The 13,409-nt window shown below is 41.4% G+C and overlaps 1 protein-coding gene and 1 pseudogene across 14 annotated transcripts in view; both read right to left on the bottom strand.

Moving 5' to 3' along the window:
• LOC121579882 (protocadherin gamma-C5-like) overlaps positions 1 to 13,409 on the bottom strand; it is a 189,514-nt gene that overhangs the window by 101,359 nt on the left and 74,746 nt on the right. The window contains exon 1 of one of the 14 annotated variants that reach the window (XM_045224373.1): positions 6,376 to 8,912. The exons of 9 other annotated variants lie outside the window; for them this stretch is intronic. In XM_045224373.1, coding sequence (XP_045080308.1) covers positions 6,376 to 8,874 — 2,499 coding nt within the window. In that variant the 5' untranslated portion in view covers positions 8,875 to 8,912. Of the gene's footprint in view, positions 1 to 2,785; positions 5,301 to 6,375; positions 8,913 to 13,409 lie in introns of those variants that run through there. 4 more of the 14 variants (XM_045224379.1, XM_045224390.1, XM_045224385.1 and 1 more) reach the window with 4 other exon arrangements.
• LOC121578896 lies at positions 10,040 to 12,464 on the bottom strand (annotated as a pseudogene).

Raw genomic sequence — 13,409 nt, 5'->3', positions numbered from 1 at the left:
AACGTGGAATTTGAAGCTCCTAAAGTGCTCATAATCAAATGCTCTCGCAGCATGGATCACCCCCGTTTCTCCGTTGATGGATAAAATGAGGACACCGGAACACCGTTGACCTCACTGGGCAATAGAGAATAGACCACTGTGCCGTTCTGTCTCCAGTCTGGGTCTCTGGCAGTAACGGAACACATAGAGGAGCCAGGCTTGTTATTTTCAGTCACATAGGTGCTGTAGGATTGTTCTTCAAACACAGGTGGGTTGTCATTAACGTCTGACACAGATAAATTAATAGTCTTTGAGGAGGATAAAGGTGGAGACCCCTCGTCAGTGGCAGTGATAGTTATGTTATAATCTGATATTATCTCACGGTCTAGTTCACCTGTTGTTTTCAGAGAATAATAGTTTTTGATTGAGGGGTTTAATTTGAAAGGGACATTTTGTTGAATGGAGCAGCGGACCTGTCTATTTCCCTCCGAGTCTTTATCCTGTACATTAATGATGCCCACCTCTGTACCAAGTAACACGTTCTCAGGGATTGGGATTGCTAAGTGATTTAATGAATATCGCTGGTGCATTATCATTTATATCGTTTATATCTATGATTACCTTTGTGTTAGAAGCTAAACCTGACCCATCTTTGGCTTGGACGCGCATTTCATAATCTGTCCTCTCCTCAAAGTCCACAGGTCCGATTACTCTGATTACACCAGTCCCTTTGTCTATAGAAAACACCGTCGATGCTTTATCAGATATACTACTGAAGTCATACGTCACTTCCCCATTTGCCCCCTTATCTAAGTCAGTGGCGCTGACAGTTACCACTACAGTATCTAAAGGGGGATTTTCGGGTAGACTGACTCTATAAACATCCTGACTAAACACTGGAATATTATCGTTAGTATCCAACACAGTGGCGTGTATAGCAACAGTACCAGATCTCTGTGGAGACCCACCGTCAACCGCAGTAAGTAACAATGTCACCTCCTCTTGCTTTTCTCGATCCAGCTCTTTCTCTAAAACTAACTCGCTGTATTTCCCACCGTCTCTGTTTGTATGAACGGCCAAAACAAAATGTTCATTCCTTTCGAGCGTATAGCTTTGCACCGTGTTTAATCCTATGTCCGAATCATGGGCTTCGTCTAAGGGAAAACGTTCCCCTTTGTCAGCCGATTCCCTTATTTCTAGATCCATGCGTTCATTAGGGAATCGAGGTGAATTGTCATTTACGTCTTGGATTTGCACAGTAATACGATGCAGCTCCAGAGGGTTTTCAAGCACAAGCTCATATTTTAATGCACAAGTAATTTTCGAACCACACAGCTCCTCTCTATCTATTCTATCCGTTACAATAAGATTGCCAGCCGCGAGGTTGATGTCACAATAACGTTGGCTGATGCCATCCATATCCAACCGAGCTTTGCGATCAGAGAATCTCTTCGCATCCAGCCCGAGATCCTTGGCTATATTCCCAATGATAAATCCACGCTTAGCTTCCTCGGGTGAAGAGTAGCTCATGTCTCCATGCGTGGTGTCAGGCAGAACAAGAAAGAAAACAGAGGAGAGAACGAAGGCAGAGACCAAAAATCTTGTATCCACCATCGTTAACGTGGGAGCGTTCCTATCCTTAAGTTGGTGATTTACAGAATTCGTTATGCCATAAAAAAATTGTAGTCCAAGTTCCGATATTCTGTCCAAGCAAGAATATGTCGAAACCAGTCAATGCGTTGTTTTTTTCTCCACTGCCGAAACAAATCTCCTCCCTATATTTGTTAATCTACTGGGTGGGGACACAAGCATTCATTCACCCAGAGAAGGTGAACAGCGACACATTGAGTATTTTCACAAAAACTACAGTAACACTCCAAAGTTACTGAACAAGATGTATCCAATATCTTACTGTAAAAATATGCTACTTAAATATTGCCAAACGGGCCATGCGTACAAGTCAGCCAGAACAAATCACCAGTTTTGCATCAGTCAATACCATTTTTGTGAGAGCCTTAACGACTTAGGCAAAGTCTATCATTCAGAAGCAACTGAGGAAAATCAAAGAAAATGTCAATGTAGTTTAGGATAACAGGATAGGCGATGTTATTTAGGCCTATATTTTTAAATCAACCCAAAACAATCGAAATAATATAATAATATAATATATACATTGCATATTATTCAATGACTGAAAGGGTTACCCTAATCTCGGATACTCTATTGCCAGATCCTTAAAGTCTGGTCGCTGTCCAGTGCTGAAACATTACTGACGCAATAGCCCACTTATCTGTTGCACCAACAGTAGAGAATTCCTAATTTAGTGCTGCAAATTGCTATCCAATAAACGACATCAACATGTTGATTTATTATAGCAGCAGGCTATATGACCTATTGTATGCCTATATAATTACAGACGCAGCACTTCAAATAGTTAAACTGGTAGCCTATTATGCGTTTAAAATGACAAACGGAGCACATCAAACTTGTAAACATGTATCCTGCATTAGAAAGTCATAAACTAAGTCTGTAGATATGGCATCATGTCCTGGCATTAGACACTTTAGTACAATTATTGTTTAATCCCTCGCCAAAAACCATAGGGGGATGTAGCCTGTTTATTCTGCTTGGAATACACATATTACCAGTGGAGCCTCCTGAATTCAGTCAATTTAAAAACGTTGCAGTGTCTGATAAGCCAACAACACAGTGATCACATTCAAACATCTGACAGACTTGTGGTCATCTCAATACATTTGTTAATATAAAAGGTCAATCAATACTGAAAATAGGCTTCTAATCTCACCTCAGTATTCCCCGCGACGTTAAGAGTGATTATACTTTCTCCAAAACACTCAATTTGACTCTTCTTCAGTGTAAGATCAGCAGGTAGCGTGATGTCATTGTAAGATCTGACAAACTTGAAGTCACTTGTGCGTGAGCCCGTTGTCAGGTATGCATCATAGTTGTAAGAACTACGTAGCGTTCCAGCTCCGTCCACCTCTGCATAGTTGGGAGGGAAATACGCGCTGGGAACGGTGACTGCTCCATCAAACAACATCGTAGGCTTTCTCCTACTGCAGAACCTCATGGCCAAGATGAGAATAATGAAAGTCAGGAAAAATGTGGAAACAGAGACTAGTGCGATGATTAAAAATTTAGTCCATTTGGAACTGTCCTCATAAGTAATGTCTTTCAGTTCTGGAACTTCAGCCAAGTTGTCTGATATGAGTAAATAGACATCACAGGTTGTAGAGAAAGAGGGCTGTCCGTTATCTTTCACTGATACAACAAGGTTCTGCTTCATACTGTCAGATTCTGAAATGTCCCGCTGTGCCCTGATCTCTCCACTGTGGAGACCAATAGTGAAAAGTTCTGGATCAGTCGATTTCACAATCTGATATGAAAGCCACGCATTCTGTCCAGAGTCAGCATCTACAGCTATCACTTTGGAAACAAGGGACCCCGCCAGAGCAGCTTTGGGGACCATCTCAGTCATCAAGGAGTTCCCTGCTGAAGCAGGGTATAATATCTGGGGAGAGTTATCATTCTCATCTGTTATGAAGACACTCACAGTCACGTTACTGCTGAGTGGAGGAGAACCATTGTCTCTGGCTACAACGTGGACTTTGAAGCTCCTAAACAGCTCATAATCAAATGCTCTCACAGCATGGATCACCCCCGTGTCTCCATTGATGGATAAAAATGAGGACACCGGAACACCGTTGACCTCACTGGGCAATAGAGAATAGACCACTGTGCCGTTCTGTCTCCAGTCTGGGTCTCTGGCAGTCACAGAACACGTAGAGGAGCCAGGCTTGTTATTTTCAGTCACGTAGGCGTTGTAGGATTGTTCTTCAAACACAGGTGGATTATCATTCACGTCTGATACAGATAAATGAATAATATTTGAGGAGGATAAAGGTGGAGACCCCTCGTCAGTGGCAGTGATAGTTATGTTATAATCTAATATTATCTCACGGTCTAGTTCACTAGTTGTTACCAGAGAATAATAGTTTTTGATTGAGGGGTTTAGTTTGAAAGGAACATTTTGTTGAATGGAGCAGCTGACCTGTCTATTTCCCTCAGAGTCTTTATCCTGTACATTAATGATACCCACCTCTGTACCAGCTAACACGTTCTCAGGGATGGGATTGTTAAGAGATTTGATAAATATTATTGGTGCATTATCATTCACATCTTTAATATCAACAACTACGTTGACATATGACGTCAGCCCTGAGTTGTCTTTGCCTTGAATACTTAATTCATAAATTGACTCCTTTTCGTAATCCAGAAATCCAGCTACGTTAATATCACCCGTTTTGGGATTAAGGGAAAATAATTGATACACTTCATCTGAGATGGAGCCAAATCCGTACGTCACCTCTCCATTTGCCCCCTCGTCTGCATCTGTTGCCGTCACGGTAACCACTAATGACCCTATTGGATAATTTTCAGGTACACTGACCTTATAGACATTCTGGCTAAACACTGGTTTATTATCGTTAGCATCCAACACAGTAACGTGTATAACTACAGTACCAGATCTCTGTGGAGTCCCACCATCAACCGCAGTAAGTAATAATGTTACCTCCTGTTGTTGTTCTCGATCTAATTCCTTCTCTAACACTAACTCGCCATACTTCCCCCCACCGGGAATGGTATGAACCGCCAGACTAAAATGGTCGTTCTTTTGTATTGTGTAGCTTTGAACAGAATTCAGCCCTATATCTGCATCATGAGCCTGGTTAACCGCAAACCGAGCCCCTTTAACCGCTGACTCTGTGATATCCAACTGCATCACATCTTCCAAGAATTGTGGAGCATTATCATTAATATCTTGTACCTGCAGAATTATGTTATGTAATTCTAAAGGATTCTCCAGAACCATCTCATATTTTAGGTTGCATGAAATCCTTCTACCGCAAAGGTGTTCCCTCTCCATTATTTCAGCAACGACCAAATCACCAGTATTCAGATCGATTTCACAATGGCGTTTCCTGCTACCATCAGCGTCTAAGCGAGCTTTTCGATACATTATTCGTTTTGCATCCAGCCCCAGATCCTTGGCTATATTTCCGATCACAGATCCGCTTTTCAGCTCCTCCGGAACAGAATAGGTCACGTCTCCATAGCTGGTAGGCAGTAGGAAAATAAACCAAGCCATGCAGAACATCGAGGCAGAGAATCCTTTCCATTCCATTTTCAGTTAATAAAACGTATTCCCGATGCAATGGTGTGGTAAATTATAGCGCTATCCAACCAAACAAACGTCCATAACGGCTGAAAGCTAAATCCACTAGCCTATAACATGTTAAGCAAGCGACTTCCCTTACACTGAAAATATGAGGTCTCCTCCCTTTAAATGATACAAATGGGTGGAGAGAAATACTTAAAAGCTATTGCTGGTGAATAGCGACACTACGTGTAGTTTCACAAAACTGCAGAAAAGCATGTTTAAGTCTACAACCAAATGTATCGAGGAAAGGCTGCCACGCATTCGAAAACAAAAATATGCAGGGGTAAATTATGTTCATAGATACAATTTTTAATATCACATTATGTCAAAAAATACCGTTATAAATGCATGTTCTTGAAAACTGAATTTTCAACGAACCTCTTGCCATCCTAGCTGAGCCCATACGAGGCAACAACATTTAAATCGAATCAAATGCTGTTTGGCCTGATAAACAACGTAAAGTAACCGCAACCTTCAAAATATAAAGTCCACAAAGTATTTCCAAATGTCATTACAGGAAAAAAAATATGCATTCAAAATTAACTTACGTATTCAAACATATCTCACGCCTTTCAATCATTGCAGTTTTTGTTTGCAGTGTGGAGACAGACTAAATGCCGAAAGGGTCGCTGTCCATGGTGCTGAAACTGGCCTACCTGTGTTGTAGGCTACTGGGTCACATTGAAATCGGATGATGGTTGGTATGAATACATTCTCAGAATATTAGTGACAAAATGGCACTGAATCAAATTAGAGAGAAGCCGTTTCGAGGTACAAAGAGTAAACACTTGTGAAATAAGATTAGCCTACAACTGAGAATAATGATATAGCAAGAAGAGGGGGAAGAAGTATGAATAGGCTAAAGTATAAAAAAAATACAATGAAAAGAGCACAACAAGATCAACAAGAAACCGATAGTTACACAGCTTCATGGGGTATGCACAACGATAGTTACACAGCTTCATGGGGTATGCACAGCGATAGTTACAGAGCTTCATGGTGTATGCACAACGAAAGTTAAAGAGCTTCATAGGGTATGCAAAACGATAGTTACACAGCTTCATAGGATATATGCACATGGATAGTTACACAGCTTCATATATGCACAACTGGATCAAAAGCATTTCAGTTTTTCACATGCTGTGAAATCTCACCTCACAATCACCCACGGTGTTGGACGTGATTATGTTTTCTCCAAAAGGTTCATTTAGATTCTTCTTCAGTGTCTGATCAGCCAGCAGCGTGCTGTCATTATAAGATCTGCCAAACTTGAAGTCACTGGTGCGTGAGCCCGTTGTCAGGTATGCGTCATAATTATAAGAACTACCCAGTGTTCCAGCTCTGTCCACCTCTGCATAGTTGGGAGGGAAATATGCGCTGGGAATGGCGACTGCTCCATCAAACAACATTCTAGGCTTTCTCCTACGACAGAACCTCACAGCCAGGATGAGAATAATGAAAGTCAGAAAAAAGGTGGAAACAGAGACCAGTGCAATGATCAGATAGGAAGTTAGTTTGGAACTATCCTCATAAGCCATGTCTTTCAGTTCTGGAACGTCAGCCAAGTTGTCTGATATGAGTAAATAGACATCACAGGTTGTAGAGAGAGAGGGCTGTCCGTTATCTGTCACTGATATTACAAGGTTCTGCTTCATACTGTCAGATTCAGAAATGTCCCGCTGTGCCCTGATCTCTCCACTGTGGAGACCAATCGTGAAAAGTCCCGGATCAGTCGATTTCAAGATCTGATATGAAAGCCACGCATTCTGTCCAGAGTCAGCATCCACAGCTATCACCTTGGAAACCAGTGACCACGCCAGAGCACCTTTGGGGACCATCTCAGTCATCAAGGACTTTCCTGCTGGAGCAGGGTATAATATCTGGGGAGAGTTATCATTCTCATCTGTTATGAAGACACTCACAGTCACGTTACTGCTGAGTGGAGGAGAACCATTGTCTCTCGCTACAATGTGGACTTTGAAGCCCCTAAACTGCTCATAATCAAATGCTCTCACAGCATGGATCACCCCCGTGTCTCCGTTGATGGATAAAAATGAGGACACCGGAACACCGTTGACCTCACTGGGCAATAGAGAATAGACCACTGTGCCGTTCTGTCTCCAGTCTGGGTCTCTGGCGGTAACAGAACACATTGAGGAGCCAGGCTTGTTATTTTCAGTCACATAGGCGCCGTAGGATTGTTCTTCAAACACAGGTGGGTTGTCATTCACGTCTGATACAGATAAATGAATAGTCTTTGAGGAGGATAAAGGTGGATACCCCTCGTCAGTGGCAGTGATAGTTATGTTATAATCTGATATCATCTCACGGTCTAATTCACTAGTTGTTATCAGAGAATAGTAGTTTTTGATTGAGGGGTTCAGTTTGAAAGGAACATTTTGTTGAATGGAGCAGCGGACCTGTCTATTTCCCTCAGAGTCTTTATCCTGTACATTAATGATGCCCACCTCTGTGCCAGGTAACACATTCTCAGGGATGGGATTTTTCAAAGATTTTAGGAATATCACAGGTGCATTGTAATTTATATCTGTGATTTCGACAATTACTTTTGTGTTGGAAACCAACCCTGATCCGTCATGCGCCTGGATACGCATTTCATAATATGTTTCCACTTCGAAATCTATTGGTCCAATGACTTTAATTTTTCCAGTCTTCTTTTCAATGGAAAATATCCTCGCTGCTTTATCAGATATTCGACTGAAATCATAGCTTACTTCCCCATTTTGTCCCTCGTCAGCATCAGTGGCACTAACTGTAGCTACTACGGTATCCAAATGAGAATTTTCTGGTATATTGACCTTATAGGCGTCCTGACTAAACACTGGAATATTATCGTTAGCATCCAACACAGTGACGTGTATAACTACAGTACCAGATCTCTGTGGAGTCCCACCGTCAACAGCAGTAAGTAATAACGTCACCTCTTGTTGTTGTTCTCGATCTAATTCCTTCTCCAACACTAACTCGCCATATTTCCCACCGTCTCTATTTGTATGAACAGCCAAAACAAAATGGTCATTCCTCTCCAGCGTATAGCTTTGAACTGTGTTTAATCCAATGTCTGCGTCATGGGCATCATTTAAGGGAAAACGTTGCCCTTTCACAGCCGACTCTAGTATCTCTAATTGTATGCGTTCACTTGGAAATAGAGGTGAATTATCATTTATATCCTGGATTTGAACAGTAATACGGTGTAACTCTAAAGGATTTTCAAGCACCAGCTCGTATTTCAAAGCGCACGAAACCCTTGGACCACACAGCTCTTCTCTATCTATTGTTTCAGCGACAATCAAATCCCCCGAGTTAGCGTTGAAATCACAGTAGCGTCGACTGCTGCCATCCACGTCTAACCTAGCGTCACGAGCCGACAATCTCTTAGCATCCAGCCCCAGATCCTTGGCTATATTTCCGATCACAGATCCACGTTTCAGCTCCTCCAAACTGCACCCATGGCTAGGGTGCAGTTTGGACAGAGCAAGCAGTGTCACACAGAGTATTGAGACCAATAAACCGTTGTGTCCCATTATCGACATATGCCTGGAAGACAGAGATAATGCACAGAATAGTCCAGTTGTTCGTGATGAATAATGATTCAAACTGTTGGCTATACGAAGAGAAAAGAAGCAGAGCATACATCCATTTTCTCCTGGGATAGTATGTGACTCAGTAGGGCGTTTTCTTGCTTTTGAATATTACAGTTGTGGGAGGAGAGATACATATATCAGTTCACGGTTGGTATATAGCGACACACTGAGTATGTATTTCAACACTGCAGTTACTAACTCAAAACAAATAAATAAACGGGCCAAAAAAGGTGTGGTGTTGGTGCGCAGGGAGCTTAAAGGCCCATTTCTCAATGTTTAACAATTGATGAAACAATTGATAGCCTACACTTCATAAGGTGTATATTATAGTGAACAATCAAAGTCAGAGGTAGCCTGCTATCATAAGATCCGCTATAGGACTACAGAGGATTTCGAGAGAAGTTGGAAAATATCAAGAAGAATTCCAAAAACAGCAGCAGGGTAACTGAAGCAAACAAACGTGATAATAAATCAAATCTATATTCACTGTATAGTCTTAAGTAAATCCTTATGTTATAAACGTCTGTATGCTCTGGGTTTAAAACGGAAAAAGATTCGTAAAAAAAAAAAAGAAACACTGCATTAAACGTTGAATGATATGTAAAATAAATACAAATCTAATTAAATAATGATTTCAAACGGTAAAAATCCCTGATGATGTTCCTTAGAAAAACCTAAGATCAGAAAAGGTTAAACTATAGATAGCTTTAGTCATTCCATTGCAGAAGCCTGCAGAATGGTGGGGGTTATCCACAATAGTGGTGCTGAAACACCAACGACCTCGAAAGGGCGGACGGCTGCCATATGATCTCTTAAATGTTGTGTCGACATCACACAAAAGAAAGAAAGAAAGAAAGAAAGAAAGAAAGAAAGAAAGAAAGAAAGAAAGAAAGAAAGAAAGAAAGAAAGAAAGAAAGAAAGAAAGAAAGAAAGAAAGAAAGAAAGAAAGCAACTGTTAGCAAATATTTAGAACCTTTGGCTACCCATTCAAGTTTCACTATGCCCAGAAATTATTTAAGAGTGCTGCACTGATTTTCATGGACAGAGTTCTTATAAGAGCGAGGAGCAAAACCAATGATGGCAAAAAGTAAACAAACTGAAACAGTTGAAATGTATTGAATTAAATAGGCTATGCCAAGCCTACCATGCCTTAAAATTGATGTTCCAACTCATATTTCAATGTGATAACTCAATAAATTATTTGAGGCCACTGTTATCTTACCTCATCACAATTTTCTGCACTGTTCGGAGTAATTATACTTTCGCCAATAGGCTCAGCTGGTTTCTTCAGTGTACGATCAGCAGGCAGCGTGCTGTCATTGTAAGATCTGACAAACTTGAAGTCACTGGTGCGTGAGCCCGTTGTCAGGTATGCGTCATAATTGTAAGAACTACGTAAAGTTCCAGCTCCGTCGACCTCTGCATAGTTGGGAGGGAAATACGCGCTGGGAATGGCAACTGCTCCATCAAACAACATCCTAGGCTTTCTCCTACGACAGAACCTCACCGCCAGGATGAGAATAATGAAAGACAGAAAAAAGGTGGAAACAGAGACCAGTGCAATGATCAAATAGGAAGTTAGCTTGGAACTGTCCTCATAGGCCATGTCTTTTAACTCCGGAACTTCAGCCAAGTTGTCTGATATGAGTAAATATACATTAGAGGTTGTAGAGAGAGAGGGATGTCCGTTATCTTTTACTGATATAACAATGTTCTGCTTCATACTGTCAGATTCAGAAATGTCCCGCTGTGCCCTGATCTCTCCGCTGTGGAGACCAATAGTAAATAGTCCAGAATCAGTCGATTTCACGATCTGATATGAAAGCCACGCATTCTGTCCAGAGTCAGCATCTACAGCTATCACTTTGGAAACCAGTGAACCCGCCAGAGCACCTTTGGGGACGAGCTCAGTCATCAAGGAGTTCAGTGCTGGAGCAGGGTATAATATCTGTGGAGAGTTATCATTCTCATCTGTTATGAAGACACTCACAGTCACGTTACTGCTGAGTGGAGGAGAACCATTGTCTCTCGCTACAACGTGGACTTTGAAACTCCTAAATTGCTCATAATCAAATGCTCTCACAGCATGGATCACCCCCGTGTCTCCATTGATGGATAAAAATGAGGACACCGGAACACCGTTGACCTCACTGGGCAATAGAGAATAGACCACTGTGCCGTTCTGTCTCCAGTCTGGGTCTCTGGAGGTAACAGAACACATAGAGGAGCCAGGCTTGTTATTTTCAGTCACATATGTGCTGTAGGATTGTTCTTCAAACGCAGGTGGATTGTCATTCACGTCTGATACAGATAAATGAATAGTCTTTGAGGAGGATAAAGGTGGAGACCCCTCGTCAGTGGCAGTGATAGTTATGTTATAATCTAATATTATCTCACGGTCTAGTTCACCTGTGGTTACCAGAGAATAGTAGTTTTTGATAGACGGGTTTAATTTGAAAGGGACATTTTGTTGAATGGAGCAGCGGACCTGTCTATTTCCCTCCGAGTCTTTATCCTGTACATTAATGATGCCCACCTCTGTACCAAGTAACACGTTCTCGGGGATTGGATTGCTAAGTGACTTAATGAATATCACTGGTGCATTATCATTTATATCGGTTATATCTATGATTACCTTTGTGTTAGAAGCTAAACCTGACCCATCTTTGGCTTGGACGCGCATTTCATAATCTGTCCTCTCCTCAAAGTCCACAGGTCCGACTACTCTGATTACACCAGTCCCTTTATCTATAGAAAACACTGTCGATGCTTTATCAGATATACTACTGAAGTCATACGTCACTTCCCCATTTGCTCCCTTATCTAAGTCAGTGGCGCTGACAGTTACCACTACAGTATCTAAAGGGGGATTTTCGGGTAGACTGACTCTATAAACATCCTGACTAAACACTGGAATATTATCGTTAGTATCCAACACAGTGACGTGTATAGCAACAGTACCAGATCTCTGTGGAGACCCACCGTCAACCGCAGTAAGTAACAATGTCACCTCCTCTTGCTTTTCTCGATCCAGCTCTTTCTCTAACACTAACTCACTGTATTTCCCACCGTCTCTATTTGTATGAACGGCCAAAACAAAATGTTCATTCTTGTCGAGCGTATAGCTTTGCACCGTGTTTAATCCTATGTCCGAATCATGGGCTTCATCTAAGGGAAAACGTTCCCCTTTGTCAGCCGATTCCCTTATTTCTAGATCCATGCGTTCATTAGGGAATCGAGGTGAATTGTCGTTCGTCTTGAATTTGCACAGTAATACGATGCAGCTCCAGAGGGTTTTCAAGCACAAGCTCATATTTTAATGCACAAGTAATCTTCGAACCACACAGCTCCTCTCTATCTATTCTATCCGTCACAATAAGGTTGCCCGAGCGAGGTCGATGTCACAATAACGTTGGCTGATGCCATCCATATCCAACCGAGCTTTGCGATCAGAGAATCTCTTCGGCATCCAGCCCGATATCCTTGGCTATATTTCCAATGATAAATCCACGCTTAGCTTCCTCGGGTGAAGAGTAGCTCATGTCTCCATGCGTGGTGTCAGGCAGAACAAGAAAGAAAACAGAGGAGAGAACGAAGGCAGAGACCAAAAATATTGTATCCACCATCGTTAACTTGGGAGCGTTCCTATCCTTAAGTTGGTGATTTACAGAATTCGTTATGCCATAAAAAATTGTAGTCCAAGTTCCGATATTCTGTCTAAGCAAGAATATGGAATATGTTGAAACTAGTCATTGCGTTGTTTTTTTCCCCCACTGCCGAAACAAGTCTCCTCCCGTATTTGTTAATCTACTGGGTGGGGACACAATCATTCATTCACCCAGAGAAGGTGAACAGCGACACATTGAGTATTTTCACAAAAACTACAGTAACACTCCAAAGTTACTGAACAAGATGTATCCAATATCTTACTGTAAAAATATGCTACTTAAATGTTGTCAAACAGGCCATGCCTACAAGTCAGCCAGAACAAATCACCAGTTTTGCATCAGTCAATACTATTTTTTGTGAGAGCCTTAACGACTTAGGCAAAGTCTATCATTCAGAAGCAACTGAGGAAAATCAAAGAAAATGTCAATGTAGTTTAGGATAACAGGATAGGCGATGTTATTTAGGCCTATATTTTAAAATCCACCCAAAACAATCGAAATAATATAATAATATAATATATACATTGCATATTATTCAATGACTGAAAAGGTTACCCTAATCTCGGATACTCTATTGCCAGATCCTTAAAGTCTGGTCGCTGTCCAGTGCTGAAACATTACTGACGCAATAGCCCACTTATCTGTTGCACCAACAGTAGAGAATTCCTAATTTAGTGCTGCAAATTGCTATCCAATAAACGACATCAACGTGTTGATTTATTATAGCAGCAGGCTATATGACCTATTATAGGCCTATATAATTACAGACGCAGCACTTCAAATAGTTAAACTGGTAGCCTATTATGCGTTTAAAATGACAAACGGAGCACTTCAAACTTGTAAACATGTATCCTGCATTAGAAAGTCATCAACTAAGTCTGTAGATATAGCATCATGTCCTGGCATTAGACGCTT

Source organism: Coregonus clupeaformis, chromosome 13 (assembly GCF_020615455.1).
Source record: "Coregonus clupeaformis isolate EN_2021a chromosome 13, ASM2061545v1, whole genome shotgun sequence".
NCBI lineage: Eukaryota > Metazoa > Chordata > Actinopteri > Salmoniformes > Salmonidae > Coregonus > Coregonus clupeaformis.
This window is presented reverse-complemented; position numbering and strand designations above follow the sequence as displayed.